At 45.7% G+C, this 19,478-nt stretch overlaps 1 protein-coding gene across 1 annotated transcript in view; it reads left to right on the top strand.

The window, feature by feature from the left end:
• The first annotated feature begins 332 nt into the window (after positions 1-332).
• Positions 333-19,478, top strand: part of MYO5B (myosin VB) — a 203,581-nt gene continuing 184,435 nt past the window's right edge. The window contains exons 1-3 of the mRNA XM_047086219.1: positions 333-392; positions 7,985-8,095; positions 17,918-18,089. Coding sequence (XP_046942175.1) covers positions 333-392; positions 7,985-8,095; positions 17,918-18,089 — 343 coding nt within the window. The remainder of the gene's footprint in view (positions 393-7,984; positions 8,096-17,917; positions 18,090-19,478) is intronic.

The raw sequence follows: 19,478 nt of genomic DNA on the forward strand, positions 1-19,478 counted from the left end.
GATTTGCATTTCCCTGATAATCCTCACTAATCAGTGATGTTGAGCCTCTTTTCACGTGTCTGTTGGCCATCTGTATTGCTCCCTGGAAACATACTCAGGTCCTCTGTCCATTTTTAAACCATTTTTTTTTTTTTTTAGTGTTCTATAAGTTCTTGATATCTTTTGGATGTTAACCCCTCAGATACTTAAATCTTAACCTTCTTGCTCTCCAGTTCATCCAGTAGGAGCCCAGTATGAGGGAAGGGAAGACGCTCAGCAACATACTGGTTGGGGGATATTCATGACTTTGTCCCCTCCAGTTTAGGGGTTTAATCATCAGGCCTGGGTTCAGGATGCACCTGGTGTCTGGGCCCATGAACGTGATCTTCAGGCCTCTAATGTGGGAGAGGATAGTGGGTGGTCCTGCTTGGATAGGTGGAAAAAGTCTAGTCTTTGTCTTGCAGACTTTATTATGTAGAAGGATGAAATGTGACCCATTTCCTCCTATAAGGGCAGTTAGCTGAGGTGTTCTCATGGTTCCTACAACAGGGCAGTACCTGCCAAAGTGTTTTCTTCCCTATTCATAGAAGTATTGTTTCAAAATGGACACCATTACACCAAACAGAGGACATCACTTATGACATCTCTGCAAAGTATGTGTGTGCTTTCCTAACCTCACTTGAAGAATGGAGCTATGGATATTTCAAATTTTTATGAGGAGTATGTGTTTTTCTGGCCTAGAGGGATTTGTAGCCTCTTAGCACTGGTTGTCTGCTTCCCCTCCTTGCACGTGATGCCTTGGGCTCCAGGCAAGGTTGGGGAAGCAGCTTGTGGTCCTTTGCCGGAGTGAGCCTTCCTGCCTCAGGCGGCATCTGAGCCCCAGGCCCTGCCTTGTAACATTTGTTGTTCTTTGGAGCCCACAGCCTATCCACTGATTTCAATCCTGGTGACTTTTGTTCGCCGATGCTGCTTTCTGTGATCAAGCTGGTCTTGTGTGGAGAAATGTGGATTCTGTGTTGCTTGAGGGGTAGAGGCTGACCAACTTGACCTTACATCTTCGTGGCGTTCTGGCATGAAATTCGTGTCCTGAGCAAATGCTATGGAGTATTGTCAGTTTTAGCAAAAGGGACTCCCCTTGCACCCCCAACCAGAGCCCTGAGTTTTTAATCCTAGAGCAGAGATCTCCGTGCCTACTAACCGTGACATCATGTCACTGCGAAGGGTACAGCTGTGAACAGGCAGGCAGTGTGCCGGCTCCTGGTGCCCTAACACGGGGAGGAGGGGACGGGCAATTTATCCAGTCAGCCACCAGGTTAGGCTGTGGGCTCCCCTCTAGTCCGTTCCCAGGAGACGGTGCCCACACTGCCTCGCTTCAAGTTTCAAGGCTATGTTGCAACCCAGTCTTCAGTCTCTGATTCTTAAAGTACCTGGTGGCTTAACTTGGCACGTCCCTGTAAGTGGCTGTATGTACTTGTTTTTGTGTGTGCTTGCAGGACGCTTTGCCTGTGTCAAATATACCCTCGGTGGGACCTGGGCTGCTGGAATCGTTAGCATTTCTCCACGAGGGGGCGACAGCAGAAGACTCGAGGTCACAGATTTCTCTGGTCATGGCTTTGACCCTAACTATGCACTGTGAGCTTGGGCAAGTTGTTCTGTGTTTTTCTACCCTCAGTGTTCTTCTCTGTGATACACAGGTGATAACCCTGCTGCTCTCCAGTTTTAAACTAAGATGAAAGGATTAAAGTACTTAAAGTTACTTATTTTAGTGTAAGGCTGTGGAGGTGGCACTATTAATAATTCTAGGGAGTGAATGTTCTCCTTTCCCCAAAGTCCATTTTGATTCTGAGGCTTCTTCTGAAACCATGATTTTTAACTCTGGCACATCCATTTGAAGCCTAAGAAAAAATACAGTGCTTGGGCTCTACTCTGAGATCTTAATTACTCAAGTGTGGGACATGGGCATTGGTGTTTCTTTTTTTTTTTTTTTTTTTTTAAAGATCTGCAGATAATTCTTAAATGCCAGCCAGCATTGAGAATCCCTTCTCTCGGGGTTTTGAACTTTAGGCTAGATCCATCTGATGATTTTTAGGCATGGCATGGCTATCTATGAACAACAACTTGCAGGACATTGAAAGGATCCCAGTAACCTGGAGGAAATCCCTTAGGCCTGCTATTTTCCTGTTCCCTAATTCTCTGCGGGGTCCCATTCCGGATCCCACTCCTGGCCTAGGATTCCTAGATGAGTGTATACTATTACCACTGTCGCTGTTGCCTAAGGCTTGTAATTCTCTGATGCTGTGGGATTACATTTTATTCTTGGGACCACATCCTGAGATACATCTTTTTACCTGCACTGTACAGCTGAGGAAACCAAGACTCAGAGCCACTCATCAACTTACCCAGGCTAGTAAGTGTGCTTAGATTCTTACCCAGGCTGTCTGGCTGTAGAGCCCACGCAGCCATGCTCCTGTACTGCATCATGATCCATGCAAACGGGTAAATGTGATTCCCTTCTCGACAGGGCATTTATATTTTAGCAGGGGATCTCTGGAGATTATTCTTGGATCCTGAGCTAAAGTGTTTTCGGGCTGGAATGTCCTGTTCAACCACAGGTGGGTAAGGAGAGACCTCTGGGCGCATGAGGGTCCATGGTGCCTGCAGATGAGTTACCAAATAAAACCCGAAGCCTGCTCACCTGCAAACTTGGGGGGCATTGGATGTACCTGTGGAGCTTTAAAAACCGCTGCCTGGTTCGCACCCCCCTTCCCCCTCAAGGATTGATGTAGTTGGTCAGAGGGGGTTACCTAGCGTGGGAAGCTTTAAAAGCTCCTCAGGTGGTTGTAGGGTGCAGCTGGGGTAGAGCATTACTGCCATGGGCCATCACTGCCTCCAGCAGAGAGCTGCCTTTGCAGGCCCTACAGACAGGAGAGGGAGGAACCTGCGTCTGGAGAAGAGCTCTCCATGCTGATGCATCTCAATTCAGAGAACTCTGCCTTCTCCGGTTAATATGCGGGGCTCTTTCCAAAAGAAAAACCGCAAGTTTTTTTGGTAATTGGGTCAGATTGCTATCTCTTTAGATATGACGGAGTTAAACATTGTTAAAACGGGATAGTGACAAGTTCAGTGGCGCTATAATTGGGTTATGTGAGTCAGCTGGTCTTTCCTATAATCTGCCTCCAGGAAAGCTGGTAGAGGTCGGATTTGTTTGAAGGAATTCCTTGAAGGTGAGAAAGTGAGAGGCAACACAGAACCTTGGCTATGGGGAGTTTCTATCTGGCCTGTAGAATCGATGATTTTCTGTTAAAGGAATGTGTTTTATCTTCCTGTTTCTTCAGGCATTAGAAGTGCAGACCCATGCCAATAGAGCGTGTACAGGATACTGTTGGCGTCATCTGCAACAAAAACAGTTTATGTTAAATGGAGGTGAAATTCACATAACATGAAATGAACTATTTAAGTGAACAGTTCAGGGGCATGAATACATTTGCAGGGCTGTGTGGCCACAACCTCTATCTAGTTGGAGAATATTTCCATCACTCCAGTGGAAACCCCTTCCAAGTTCTTAGCCTGTTCACTTGACTGTTGACTCTGCATTGATCATGTTTTGCCTTGTTTGGGGGTTACAAAGGTAATGGATCTTCCTCAGGTGGGTAGGTCTGGGGAGGGAAGGGACAGTGGTGTGGTGGTCGCTAAGTCAGCACATAAAGCAAAATTTGGTTAAAATTGTGCTTGGCAATCCTATCAATTGCTCATCAAGTGTGGCATGCGTGACATTGGGTAACTGAGCTCTGCTCAGTAATTTGTGGGCACTTTAAGCTGAGAATCCATGAAATAGGATAAAGGTGGGAAGGCCTGCTGCAGATGTTGCCCATCCTGTACCATCATAATGCAGGGTTTACCTCGTTCTGCTTTCACAGTGAGCTGCTCTCATCTCTGCGCATGGCCACATGTATCTTCATTGTGGACATGGAGGAAATGACAGCATCTAGCACGGAGCGGGCACATATTAGGTGCTCAAAGGTTTACTTGATTTGAATCTAAAACTTGCTTGATCAGGTCTGTAATACACAAGGTCTGTTAAAAGGAGGAGCACTTGACCATCTGTTTCCAGAGTTGGCATCAATCGTTGCTGCTTGCCCACCTGTGCTGAATAACTATCACTCTTGTTAGGAATTGGTCACAACACCCTTCAGAGTATAATTTTATGTGAATTATCTGCTCAACTAGATGGTACGTTCCTTAAAGTCAGGGTGTAGATCTCCATGTTTATACTTGATTACATGGTGCCTACTACAGTGTTTACCATATAAACCGGGTGCTTCATAAGTGCATCACTTACTGATTCCTGTCTCAGCACACGTGACTGAGCATCTGTTATATTGCTAGGGATACAGAGATGCCCCGTAGTATATTGGAAAGAGCTTGAAGTAGTGAGATGAAACTGATGTAAAAGAAATGCCTGCAGAACCAACCGTAAAGTTAATCCTGGAAGGGGTTGCAGCACCTCAGAGTGGGTGAGGGCTAACCCAGGGAAGGTAAGGGTTCAGTGAGGACAGGGAACTGGGACTTGGATTCTGCCCACACGGACAAGTGAGGGAAGGTCATTTTGGACTGAGGAAACGACATGTATAAAGGGTGAGGGCAACGAACTTCACAGCGATGGTCAGATAGTAAACCTTTCAGGCTTACACAACCATCCTCCACATGCAGAAGCAGCCATAGACCATATTCAAACAGTATGTGCTGTTGTTGTACTGATAAAATCTATGGACACCAAAATTTGACTTTCACGTAATTGACGTGTTATCATCTGGATAGCACCTTTTTTCCCCCTGCAAACCCTTTAACCATTTAAAGACCATTCTTAACTCCAAGGCTGCACAAAAACAGACAGTACATGAGATTTGGCCCAGGGCTATAGTTTGGCTGACCCAGGTACAAAGGGAAGTATGAGCACAGATTGCAGGAGCAGAACAGCAAGTACTTAGGGTATGCAGTGATTCGGTGGGTGTGGGTGGAGGCTGAGATGCTACATTTCTTTTTTTAATTAGTTTTTATTTTTAAAAATTTATATCCAAATTCATTAGCATATGGTGCAACAGTGATTTCAGGAGTAGTGCCCCTTCCCCATTTAGCCCATCCCCCCCCACAACCCCTCCAATAACCCTTAGTTTGTTATCCATATTTGAGTCTCCTCTGTTTTTGTCCCCCTCCATTTTTATATTTTTGTTTCCCTTCATCTTTTCATAGGATTTTGTCTTTCTCTGACTAATTTCACTTAGTATAATACCCTCCAGTTCTGTCCATGTAGTCGCAAATGGCAAGATTTCATTCTTTTTGATGGCTGAGTAATACTCCATTTTGTGTGTGTGTGTGTGTGTGTGTGTATACACACCACATCTTCTTTATCCATTCATCCATCTATGGGCATTTGGGCTCTTTCCATACTTTGGCTGTTGTTGATAGTACTGCTATAAACATGGGGGGTGCCTGTGTCCCTTTAAAACAGCACATCTGTATCCCTTGGATAAATGCCTAGTGCAATTGCTGGGTTGTAGGGTAGTTCTATTTTTAATTTTTTGAGGAACCTCCATACTGTTTTCCAGAGTGGCTGCACCAGCTTGCATTCCCATGAGATGCTACATTTCTAACAAGCTCCCAGGGAATTGTGAGGCTGAGGTCCTCACAGCAGCAAAGATCTGAAGCATCATTCTAGTCTCCTTATAGCGCTGATCCTGTGCTGGGCTCTGTGGGATAGGAAAATGGAGAAAATCTTCTGCCTCGAGGTGCTTTTAGTCTATTTGGAGAGAAGAGATTTGTATAAGTAGATGAGTGGACCCTCCCAGAATAAGAATTAAACAGCTAGTGCCAGGCCGTGAGCCTCCCTGATGCTGGGCGCAATGGACAGGTGTGGCATATGGACAGCAGGGGTCAGGCTGCTGGATCCCCTGTGTGGGTTGGGACTGGACCCCCTTGGCTTCCAGGATGTCACACAGCTTGATATCCACATAGCATCATTATCTCTGCTCAGTTCCTATTGGGACTTTCTTCATTCTTCTTTGTCACTCTTCTCTTGAGCCTTTCCTGACATCTTTTATATGGAGTGGAGACTTTGAGGACTGTTTCTTGGGTGTGCTGTACTCCCTCTGCCTGGAGGGGAAGGCCCAGGAGCAAGCTCAGAGGGACAGGAACTGTAGGGAGGCTAAGGAAAGATCCCTCATCTGAAGCTTGGGGACAGGGCCATCAAAGTCCGTGGAGCTGGGCGGAAGATCGGCTTCCATCACAGCGGAGGAGGGAAGTTAGGACACCTGAGGGGAGTAGTGTTGACAGTTACCGTTGGCAAATACTGAAAGTTTGCTCTGGAGGTAGCTCAGAGCACTCTTAATGTCTTTCTCTCAAGCACTCAGGTACTGTAAAGCTCGATAGCATCTTCATAAAGATGCAGTCATTCCAGCAGGCTCACAGGCAGAGTGGAGATCCTGTGAGAACCTGATTCTTCATAATGCAAAAAATGACTCTGGCTTTGTATCCTGAGCTGGGACACCAGGGATGCAAATTGGTGGTGGTTTGCTTTCCCACTAATGAGTATTGATGAGTCGTTCTCGATACTGACCTAGAGACCAGTGCAGGCAGGGTCAGCCGGGCACCTGGGTGGCTCAGTAGTTGGAGCTTCCGACTTCAGCTCGGGTCACGATCTCACAGTTCGTGGGTTTGAGCTCCACATCAGGCTTTGCCCAGAGCCTGGAGCCTGCTTCAGATTCATTCATTCATTCATTCATTCCCTCCCTCCCTCCCTCCCTCCCTCCCTCTCTCTCTCTCTCTCTCTGCCCTTCCCTTCCCCAACCCCCCTCAAAAATTAATGTTAAAAAACAAAATGAAGGGCCAGTGACCATCTGGAGGAAAATACCATGTGAAAAAAAAAGTTGGGGGGGATGGCAGGACTAAAATTAAAGCCTGCCGGCTCCTTGTGCCCGGGCAGCTGACTGACCACAAGGTCAGGGCGTGGAGTCGTCACTCCACAAGGTTGGTTATACTGACCCAGGCACACATTCTGGCTGGCCTTTCAGTCCTAAGAGCTGTTCGTTTCAGGATTGCTGAGAAGGTTCTGTGGCCACGACACTGTGTGCGCGGGTGCACCCGTAGCCAGGTTGAAAGCAAAGAGGCCCTGTGGCGATGACATACCTACGAAAGGGAGACTGGTGTCCACAGCTGCACACGCCACTCGCCTGGGGCGCTCCCGTCTCCTCCTGTTCTGAGCTGGTCTGAGGTGGAACTCGGACTGGGTATTTTCATGTTCCCAGGTGATTGTAGTGTGCAGTCAGGGCCGACCCCCCCCCCCAGGTGGATGGAGAGGGCTTATTCACTTACCAAGGGCTGTATCCTTCCCTGCTAGGAGTTCTCCAGCTTAATGACTTTGCAGATCTCCTAGCTGCTCGGGGAGGTGGAGGGGGATTTTTTTGGGTATGTTTGTGGCTCAAAGAATGCACAAATAAATTGAGGTTGCTGACGACTTAGGAGTATGTAAATACACTTTCGATTTGCTGACCACTGTGTTTCACTTCTGTGGGAAAATGGCTTTGTCCCTGAATGCAGTGTATCAGAGCAGAGGTTCCCAGGATTTGAAGATTGGCTCTCCTGTCTCAGTCTTGGCATGTGTTGTTCTGTTCTTTGTTGGCTGGACGCTGCCTCTGACATTGCTGTTTTGTACCACCCTTGAGATGATGGTGCAGAGCTCTGGTGGATGTAACCAGATGCTGGCCTGGCAGTCTTGCCGGGAGAATTATAATTAGATGTGGTGTTCTCTTAGGATCTATAAAGTGCCCTCTGTCCCCACTCCCGTGGGTTACTTACCTGTTGTCATGGTATTAGACCATCTTGTGTTTTGAAACGAGAAGGAAGAGGCGTCCAGATGGCCTTATAACTTCTCTGGAGGGCCCCTCGTAGGTAGCGACACATAAGTAGAAACCTGAAAGCTTTATCGGAGTTTCTTGTTTTAATCTTCCAGTACACGAGGGTCTGGATCCCTGACCCTGATGAAGTGTGGCGCTCAGCTGAGTTAACCAAGGACTACAAGGAGGGAGACACGAGCCTCCAGCTCAGACTGGAAGATGAAACGGTAAGTGCAGGTGGTGGGAGCGGGGAGCACAGGGCTGGCTGGTAGATGGTGGGCTTGAGTTTCCCCTGCAGACTGGAGCTGCTGAGTCCCTGGCATCTTTGTTGCTACTGGCAAACTGTAAAACTGTGCTGTGGCTGTCCCACAAGTGCCCGCTGGTGTTGTAGCTAAGAGATCACTGGTGGCCAAGGCAAGAATCTGCTCAGTAGAGTAGAAGGAGGGTTCCTTTCATGGGGCTGTGGTGTCAGTGGGAGGTGACAAGGAGGCACCATAAGAGAAAGTGCACGGTAGAGTGGTCAGAGCACTGGTTCTGGACCCCAGCCTATCTGGGGATTGGGATCCTGGTTCATCCATTGTTAGCTCTGTGCCTTTGGGTGAGTTAGCACTCTTTCTATACTTGTTACTTCATCAGTTACAGGGGAGTGAAAGTTGGTCTAGGGGGCTTATGAGAATAAAATGACCTACTATGTGACATGTCCTTAGAATAGTGCCTGGCACACAGCACTCCACATGTGTTAGCTGTGCAGCACAAATTCTTTAGTAGTTGACTTTCATGTGGCTTCATTCAGAAGGAAGACAAGGTGGTTAACTGAAATCTTCCTCCTGTACTGTCCGATTTTCTGCTTTTCATGAGCCTTTTGTGACTACCCTTCTCTGTTGTGTGCATTCTACAAATACTTGAATACTTGCACTGTGCTGGGTCATGGGAGGTATATGTGGCCCTGTCATTTGGGGGAGGTCACGGGGAGGTCACGGAAGTCCAGCAAAGTGTTGTGACACATGGCATTAGGCACAGAAGCTTGTGGATAAGGTGTGGGGTGAGGTGAAGGTGTTGAAGGGGTCATGGGAAGGAGCCAGCAGTAGAAGACTGGGTGGGGGGCGGGGAATGAGAGAACAGAGTGTCCCAGCGGAAGTTGTGTGTGCCAGTGGCTCCAGGCTGCGGTGTGTTCCCTTGGGGTGTGTTGAAGGAAAGGAGGCCTGTGTACTTGGAAGGCCTTGAAGGCAAGGGGTCAGATGGGTGGCCTGAGGTGAGGCACAGGCAGAGGTCGTTTGGGCTGTGGGGTTTACAGTGGGGCAGACTGGGAGAGAAACAGGCTTTTGAAAAAACACTTTTGAGTATCGTTGACACACAAGGTTACATCAGTTGCAGGTGTACAGCCTAGTGATTGGACAAGTTTATACCTTATGTGCTGGGTGTTCTGCTAAGTGAAGTAAGTCCTGACCGAGATGAATGGCACGTGAAATCACTCAATTGTTTTAGATCCCATATGAGGAACAGGTTTTGAAGGAAGTGGCAGGAAGAAACCAAGAAGTGGCTTTGGGATGGGTTAAGTTGGAGGGGCTGCAAGAGCAGGCATTGCTTGGGGGGAAGGCTGGCGGCACTGGTGTGAGACGTTTGTACCACGTCTTTTAGCCTTTGATCATTTACTGTCTGGCTGTTTCTTCTTGCAGGCATCTTCGTCTTGTCTTTCTAGTTAGTGATGACCTACTTGAGAAATGGACCTTGTCTTACACTTTGCCCACATAGTACCTACTGTGGTTGGTGACTAACTCACTAGTAGAAAGAGGGAACTTTCCTCCTGCCATCTTCTGTTTGCAACCCCCTCCCCAAGCCTATCACTTGGTAAAACTGGGACAGTGAGTTTGTTAGATTTTTTACACCAAGGTGTGCATGCCTCCCCTTTCCCTTCCTGGCAGGAAGGGTTGAGGCAAGAAAAAAAAATTCCCAGCAGATGGAATCCTGTTGATCGTGTTGAATAACATCCCACACCACGACCAAAACAAAATGAAATTAGTTTCCCCCACTTGAAGGCTGTAACTTCTATTCCAACAGATTTCATTTTAGTTGATCTTTTAAGTGGGTGGGTGTTTTTAAAGGGTTATATGGAGGTAGTGAAGAAGGATCTGCTGTGCCGCTGAAACAGAGCAGATGTGTGCCTCCCCAGCCGAAAGTCTGCCCAGCATGACTAATCCTAGCAGCTGCCCGGGAGCCCCCCACCCTGCTATGTGGCCAGTCAGCATGCAGTCAGAAGGGATGCCTGGAGCTACACATGAGCAGCTCTTGAGAAATAATGGACTCTGAACACCTAGCTCTGTCCAGGTCACTCGCAAACTAGTTTGTCCAGAGCGGGCTCTGAGTGGTCTCTAGTAGTGACTAACCTGAGCTGTGGACCAGAGGCAGGAGGGCAGAAGTTGGAGGACTGGCCTCTGCAAGCTTGGAGAACATCTACTCTGCAGCTGAGACCTTCCTTGATGTACGAGGCTGGCTGGAAAATCCACCTGGTGGTGTTCCCACCATCACCCTCCTGTCCAAGAGTGTGGGTTTAACTGCGGTGGCAAAGGAGGAAAAATTCTATTCTGGAGAACAGTGTTCTTAATTCCCAGCTTCTACCTTACTGCTCCCTTGTGTTCTGCTCAAGGTGGTCAGGCTCCTTGGTGTTCTCGAAGAGGTTTCTTCTTGGCTGTTGCTTGCTTGTTGTTGTGGTCAAGTACACAAAACATAAAATTGACCATGGTAACCATTCTTAAGTTCACAGTTCAGTGGCATAAAGTACTTCCACGTGGTCGTGCCTACCATCACCACCATCCATGTCCAGAACTCTTGATCTTGCAAAACCGAAACTCCCCACTCGCCTGAGCCCTGATAGCTCTACTCCACTGTGTCTCTCTCAGTTGGGCTGCTTTGGGAACTCCTAGAAGTGGAATCCTAGACTATTGGTCCTCCTGTGTCTGGCTTGTTTCACTGAGCACAATGTAAGGTATTTTATATTTAAGCCTGTGGGAAACTTGTTGGAAAAGGATAGTGTCATCTCTTCTCCCCACAGCTGTGATAGGTGCAAGGTATCTAGGTGTGCCGACCCTTAGCACAGTGCTGCCTTTACTGGATCAAGCGTCTTGGTGTAGACTGACATTGATGATGCATGTAGCTCCCTTGTTTGCCTCGAATAGAGAGATACCAGGCAGCCTTCCCTTGCCGGCCTCCACCTCCCTTACAGACTCCTGCCCTCTAGTGGCAGGGAAAACTTCCCGTTTCCATGGTTTTGCTTTTCAGTTGTTTCTGACTGGAGTTGCTATCCAGTGTCCTGTAGCCACTTGGTGGGGAGTACTCCCTGTACCCAAGGCCCTGTGGGAGTGTGCGTGAGAGGAAGACGGGTACACGTGAGCCTGAAGGAGGGGGCCGTGTGGCACCTGTGTCTCGGCACACCCAAGCCCTGGAACGTAGGTGGGGCCAGGGCGAGAGGATGGATGTAAGCCTGTGTGTGTTTAACAGTAAAGGCCTGCTTTATCAAAAATAAAGTAAAACTGACCTTTCTAATTTTTGGAAATGAAAACCTTTAACGTCTTAAAGATATATTTGCAACTCTCTACTCTTTAGTCTCCATGTAGCTGCCATTGTCAAGAACCATGATCTTTGAAGCACGTTGTGCCTCTACTTATATATAAACAAATTGAAGAGGGCTGTGAATTGTTGAGTATTGCAAACTACTCACGTCACGTTGCTGTGGTTGCAGATCCTGTACTAATTTGTGAGCGCCTGTGGAGAAGCCAGGAATTAGACACGGGGCGTGGCTGGGAAATGAGATCTCCTTGTGTGAATTTTGTTTGCAGTTGTGCCCTCTGAAAGGAGAGATCAACATGCTCATTGGCCTGTCCTCTCTCCGCCTCTTTCCTGTCCGCTTCCTCCCCACACCCCCGGGCAGTGTGTGTCTCTGGCATTGGTGGTGGTACAGTTGGCAGACCTTCGGGGCACCTGGATGCCGTTACCTTCCTTCAGGGATGTGTGGCAAGAGGCGTGCTGAGACATTTTCCCCAGGGGCCAAGGTGTTCGTCCCGGGAGTGTACGTTGAGGATTGCAGGGCTCAGATGTGTCCCCACGGAAGCTTGATCCCAAGTGGCAGCACGATCGTGTGTTTTTCAGTAAGCTTCTATTTTGTGTTGAAGATGACGGAACCCTTGAAGATGAAAGGCCCCGGGAAAGGCCCCTCCTACTCAGGTTGAAGGACAGGGCCAAACGTGCCTGGCTGTTAGGAGATGACAAACTTGGTTCTTTATGGCAGGAAGCAAATGTTGCAGAAGAACGAGGACCCCTGCACTTGACCGTTGATGCCCTCAGCCCTGGGCATCCTGAGAATGCCCACAGGGCTTGTCGGTCCAGTTCAGGTCAAGTGTCACCTGTGTGCACATCTCGTGAAACCAGAGCTAAGAGTGGCCAATACTCTAGTCTCTAGTCGCAGTACAACTTCTTAGTGCAGGCGATTTTGATTACTAGTTTTTTTCTTTCTGTTCTTCTGGTTATTTCTGTTCTTATTTTAATATTTGGTCACCTAATTTTTTGCTCTCCACTGCTCAGTAATCTACACTTGAGACCGTCTTTGGTTGGCAATGATAACATGAAGACCGTTATCATGTTTATATTGTATGCATACAAAAAACATGTAAAGTTATAAAAACTTGCATGTAAATATTAGTAATATTACCAATGTAATTAGTTATCTTGCTTGAGGTAGGCTGTAATTTGTTTTAATTAAAAACATTTTTATTGTCAGGGTGCCAGGGGGGCTCAGTCAGTTGAGCGGCCAATTCTTGGTTTTGGCTCAGGTCATGATCTCACCATTCGTGAATTTGACCCCTGTGTTGGGTTCTGTGCTCACGGTGCGAAGTCTTCTTGGGATTCACTTTCTCTCGGCCCTTTCCCTCCTCTTGCTCTGTCTGTCTGTCTCTCTCTCTCAAAATAAAAAAAAAATTTATTGTAAAATACATCTAACATAAAAATGCCATCTTCACCATTTTTCTAAGTATACCATCCAGGGCATTAGTACATGGACACTGTTATGTAATCCTCACCACCATCTGTGTCCTTCCTGTAATTGCCCTTTTCCTCCTCTGTATCTGTGATCTCTTCCATCAGTGAGGATACTTTGGCTGCTTTTGCTTAGAGATGGGTGAAACCGTGATTTTTTTTTTTTTTTTTTTTTTTTTTTTTGCCTCTGCTCTCTCTGTACTCCCCTCCCCCTTGGACAAGGGAGGTTTTGCAATGTCTGGGTACATTTTAGGCTGTCATGACTGAGGAGGAAGGTCTGCTCCTGGCATCCAGCAGGTAGAGGACAGGTTTGCTGCTAAGCATCCTGTGGTACACAGGGTGGCCAGCACCCACCCCACCCCCTGTCCTAGGTAAAGATGGTGGAGGTTGAGGAATTCTGAATTTAACCCATGCAGGACGGCCTGGATTGTTCATGGCTGAGAGACCCCAAGTCAAAAGCCATATTGAGATTCCAGGATTCTAACAGTGTGTCAGCTGTGTTTCCTGCAATAAATTGAAATCGAAAGATTAACTTGGACTCCATATTTAAAAAAATTTTTTTTAAATGTTTATTTTTGAGAGGCAGAGTGTGAGCAGGGAAGGGGCAGAGAGAGGAGACACAGAATAGGAAGCAGATTCCAGGCTCTGAGCTGTCAGCACAGAGCCCAACTCAGGGCTCGAACCTGCAAACCGTGAGATCATGACCTGAGCCAAAGTAAGACATTTAACTGACTGAGCCACCCAGGCACCCCTAAAATTCAAACTTCTTAATTCTGTTTTTGTTTATGGCCATTTTCTTAATTACTTGTATCATTCACTATTAAAAACAACTGAGCAATTATATGCGAGGGCTTGTTATACATCTGTGCATCTGTGGAAATTTGTCCCGCTTGTAATGAATGTAATACATGAAGTGTTATCAGGATGAGAATATAAAAAGGTCAAGGCCAGGAATCTTTAGAAATTTGGTGAGATACTTGACTCTACCCCCATGGCACTCTTTTAGACACTCCCCCCAAATCCACACTCTTCTTGAAACCCTTTTGGGCAGCTACTTGGGAGTTTCTTGTTGACTTCACAAAGCAGGAATATTTGCCATGGTAGAGACCTACCTAAATGCTCCACCATGGTTCTCTACCCCCTTTGTCTCCTAGTTGGGTACCATTGCCACTAGAGGATGACGTGTGTAGCTCTTGTGTTAACACCAACCTCTTGCCAGCTGGTAACCCTGTTTTTACTAGCTTATCTTTTGTCTGGATGTCTTAGCTGTATGGGTAGAGTAGGAGCAAGAAGTTGCCTTTATCTACCATATGTACTTCTTATTAGCTCCAGGTCTTTGTGTTGGGAGCTGTCATTCAAAGATATTTTTATGGTTATATTCTATTTATATGGTTCTGTGTAATGTAACATGGATATGAATTGGTATGAGAGAGGTCATGGAACAAAATTGGACATTCAGCTAAGTATTCTAAAACCATAGAGTATAGAGCAATCTGGACCAATGCTTTCCAAAGGATGACCGTGCTATAGTAGAATGTTGTCTGTCTGTCCTGTCTAGTGTGGTGGTCACTGGCCACATGTGTCTGTTGAGCCCTTGAAATATGACTAGTGTGGCTGAGACACTGAGAAATTTTAACTGTACTTAATTTCAACAAATGTAATTTCCATATGCTACCTTAGTGGAAAGTGCAGATATGGACTTAATCCCCTAACTACTTCCTCTGTATTCTCAAGTTTTGGTTAGTCCCAGTATGCTAGGTAGGGACGGATGAGAGATGCCCCTCTCTTCCTAGTCTCAAGGGGAAGGTTGAGATTCATTCCAGGTGGGTGACAGAGAATTCATTATTATGAGTTAACATCGAACCTCTTCCTCACCTCCAGAGGCCTTGTTACATAGTGAAGTCTTCTATGCCAGAAAGTGTTCATGGTCCCTGATCACATCCTAAATGTTTAGATTTCACGTAAAACCACATTAGCTGTAAATGTTCGATACTAACATCAGTGTTGGAATCAAAATCCTATTTTAAAAAAATCTTGTTACTCATTCCCTGCTTCCCTCTGGACGAACACACACCACAAAATCATCCTTGAATCATGAGTTTACCCCTCCTACATCTTGGTGACTGCTCTGGGCATTTTTACTTCTCTATTTCACTATAACCAGTGCCACTGGCTTACTTGTGGACCATATTTTCACAAAATCGCATATGCCTTTCCCTCCGCACTTGGGGGAGAGATTTTGAGGGAAAGATTCATGTGAGGAAATATGGAAGACCAGCATTTCTGTCTCAGGGTTTAAAGACTCTGAGCTCAGGCCCCGGCTTTCTAATCTGAGAAATGAGGGGTTGATCTAGGTGAGCTTTGTGGTCCTGCACTTGGCTCCGTCCTGTGCTGGTGGTAGGGGGGTGGTGTGGAGAGCCACACAGGACATGCAGAGTGAACGTGCTCCTTTCTCTGGGGGGGGGGGTAACATGAATTTCCATGGGGAAGTCTTCAGAAAGACTCAGAGTGGGAGGGTCGGGTTAGAGTCCCAGTGACACCTGTAACTCAGCCAGAGATGAAGGGGACCATCACCTCTAGAACTTAAAATCTCAACATGTTCTGTTTTCCCCTGTTGCCCACCTTTTGGAAATTTTGTGTCCTGTTCAGGATAGCTAGTTTACTGGTCTCCCATATGGAGTCACCTTTGCACAAAAAAGAGAATGGCCTTGATTAACACACAAAACCCCAACAGGAACCTGTACAAGGAAAACCTCGCTTACATGGGTAACTGTTGATAATTTGTGGGGATATCATTCTATAAAGTTTGCAATAAAAGGAATCCTAGATTTCATTCTGTAACATGCCTCTTTGTAAATTCAGCAGGATGCTGTGGGGAGCTGCTTGTCTTTAAATACAGGTATATGTCATGTTCTACCTTCCTGTCTCTAGATTGTGGATATCTTTGCTCATTTTTTTTTTTTAATTTTTTTTTTCAACGTTTATTTATTTTTGGGACAGAGAGAGACAGAGCATGAACGGGGGAGGGGCAGAGAGAGAGGGAGACACAGAATCGGAAACAGGCTCCAGGCTCCGAGCCATCAGCCCAGAGCCCGACGCGGGGCTCGAACTCCCGGACCGTGAGATCGTGACCTGGCTGAAGTCGGACGCCTAACCGACTGCGCCACCCAATCTTTGCTCATTTGTAAGATGGTCTTTGGAGGCCAAGGAAGAGTCTATTCATGAAAGTTTCAGACTCAAGTGTTGCTAGCTGTCTTCCAAAAAGGTCCATCAATCTGAACCCACAAACAACTCACCTGTTGGGCCACATCCTTCATATTTAAGGTCTTGGCAGTTTTTACACCTTTGCTTATGTGATATAATGCTAATAATCTATTATTTACATCTGTTAATGTCACTGAATAGCTTTTCATGTTCCTTTTGTACTTTTTGTGGCTCATAGCCTCTGCATAATTTTCTGTTGGGGTGTTGGTATTCTTTTCGGCTTCTTAAAACTTTGGATATTAAGATTAATTCTGTTAGGTAATGCAGAATCTTTGTCCTCTGCACATGGTGTGTTTCATGATGGCTTAAAAAATTCCATTTATAGTCAAAATACAAAATTTTGTGACATACTACTGGCTCTTGCATCATCCTTTGAAAGTACTTCCTTCCAAAGCTCTTAAAACTACCTGACTACATTTTCTTACTAGTTTTGTTTTTTATTTTAGTGGCGTTTTATTTATTATTTTGTATTTTACCTAAAACTTACTTTGGTCTTTGAAGGAATGAGAATAGAACCCTAGCTCTATTTTCTTTTTCCTTAAAAGGCTTTATCTGCTGCTATTAGAGGGGAAATTCATTTTTAACCATTTGCTTCAGCATTCTTCTGAACAAATTTTCCTTCTGTGCTTGTTATTTCGGGATCTGCTATTAGGTTTCACTTACCTGCCGATTTTAGCAGCATTATTAAACTTGCTGGTTTTAATACACCTTAATATCTGGTTGTGTGTGACCATCTAACAGTGGGAGAGATGGGAGAGAACATTGATATTTATGTTCTTTTAAACTGTTCCTCTAGTAAATTGAAGCTATGTCCGTAGACTTTCTTGAAAGGCTTCTATAGAATAGTGGTTCTTAAGATATCTGTAAATCGCCTGTTGCAGAACTACTTGTGGATTTTTCAAAATTTCAGATTCCTGGGCCCCACCCCAGAACTCCTAAACATATAAGTAGTGTTTGGGTAAATTGTTTTTACAAGCTCTCAGATGATTTTTAACAACACTATAAGGAATTTAGATAGGACATGATAAACTGTAGCCAAGATTCTCCTATTATGTAGATAAGTGTGTACACGAGTCAGTTTTAAACATAACGTGTCAGAAAGCATCTTTGAGTACTCCTGTCCAGCTGCTATGCTAAGGATATAAGAATAGCACCTTGATTTGAGACTTCCTGATTATACATACCTATAGATCTCGAGCTCCTATTATATGTTAGGTCAAAGTAAAATTCCTGCCCTAGAGTCGCTTGTTGTCAGGATGTTGAGGAATATGTGTACACCTGGAGGGCATTTATGGAGAGCAGTTTGTGATAAGGCAATCCAAAAAAAAAAAATGAACGTGTTGGATGATATGGGGCAGAGGAAGGCATCAGCATTAAATGGGGGTGAAGAAGGTTGGCTGCATGGGAGACAGAAGCAGTACTCCTGTTGCGACCAGGATTCAAGACTCAGTAAGTATCTTTTCTTTGAGAAGCCAGTAGAACATGTCATTAAATCTTGTGCTTCCTGAATCTCTCCTGTCATTCAGTCTTTTATCTTGATATACTGGGATTCTGTTACCAGCAAATTTTCCTCCAGGGCTGGTCTCTTAGGGCAACATAAGTACTTTGTTCGGTTTGCTCATCTTTAAAAGAAGGTTATCTGTCTTCATCAGGTATGATCATGTTAGGACCGTGATCCTAGCCAATGTGACAGGATATTGGATACAGGCTAAATGGTTCATAACCCTGCTTTTCTGTGTCTATTACTTGCATTTCTTTAGATTCGGGAATACCCTATTGATGTCCAAAGCAACCAGCTGCCCTTTTTGCGGAATCCAGATATCTTGGTGGGAGAAAATGACCTAACTGCCCTTAGCTATCTACATGAGCCTGCAGTTTTGCATAATTTAAAGGTCCGTTTCCTGGAGTCGAACCACATCTACACTTACTGTGGTAAGTGGGGTGCATCTGTTGGCTGCATGTGTTTGAAAGTACTTACAATCTTCAGACTTGATGTGTTAAACTCTAATGGTTAGGAATCCTCCTAGCCTTCTCCTGAGTACCTCTTAACTGAGACCCTTGAAAGGTTTGCAATCAGTGAATGTGGCTTAATTAGGCTGCCCTACATCTCTGTGGGATGATTGGTGTTAATCACAGCTCAGCCGGGAAGGAAGTGGACCACACGATATGGCCTGACTTAGGCACAGTCCCAGAGCCTGTAGGACAGCAGTAAGTAGATCCCAGGGTCCTAGCTCAGAAGTCTGCTCTCTGCACTGAGCGCACTCCTGTGAACATGCCTGGCTGGCTTCTGTCCTCTAAGGAAGTCCTGTCTTTGTCTGACTCTCTCCCTTGCCATGTACAGACGTGGTGCGTGATGAATTTGTCAAATCCATGAGCAGAAAACATGGCAAATACTTTACAATAAAATGTCCTCAAGATTCTCCTGATTGGTTTTCTTGAAACTTCTCAATTTCCCACATTCCAGTTTTTTTCTCTTTTGAATATTAAGTGGTATGGTAAGATCTAGATGCCTAGAAACCATGTCTGTGGGGCAAATCATTTTAGGATCTGGTTGAGGAGTCAGGCCACGGGTTTCTTTGTGGGGGTTGTCCCAGCTGTGCCTCAGAGCCATGGTCTTGTCATGATCACAAGTGAGGCCTTGGACCAGAGTTCTTCTCACAGTGATAATCCACTTGGGTTTGGAATCGATGGGTTGGCTACTAAGTTCCAGTGAGCTTTCCTGTCAGACTTCAGTGCATGAGAAGTAGTTTCCCCAAAACAACTTCAACCCAATTGCTAATGGTGATATTGTCTGAAAAAGACCATTAGTATTCAGAGGTTTTAATAAGTTGGGTTTTTTTCCAACAACAACAAAAACCTCCCATTTGAGGAGAAAGGAATAAACCACCATCAGCTTCAACGTTTAAAGGTATCCCTTCTAGAAGAGGTCCTGGTGTCTGTACACGCTTACCCAAATGCCCATTGGCTCCTATAGCATCAGCTGTTGAGAGTGACCAGTGTTGCCCAGAGCTCTGAGTCATCAGGAAACACTTGTTTTCTGCTGTGAAAGTGGCTGAGATATTTTAGGAGAATGTGTGGCCTTAGAGTATAATATCAAAATCTGAATGCTGTGTGAATTAGGGTTTTGTACAACTCTCTAACAATCAGTAGAACATGTAAGGCTGTTTTGAAGAATTCTCCAAGTCATTAGCCTTAGGGGGAATTTATCAGGGTCTGGGGCCTTGGTTTTTGGTCCAGGTGGTCTTTTCGGGCAAACTTCCATTTGAAGACTTGGTGGGTGTCCTTTTCCTCCCTTAGCCTGAAATGTAACAGACAAGATTC

This window comes from Lynx rufus, unplaced genomic scaffold, assembly GCF_022079265.1.
Source record: "Lynx rufus isolate CCGP_SWC_20201006 ecotype Redwood Valley unplaced genomic scaffold, mLynRuf1.p SCAF_20, whole genome shotgun sequence".
Taxonomy (NCBI): Eukaryota; Metazoa; Chordata; class Mammalia; order Carnivora; family Felidae; genus Lynx; species Lynx rufus.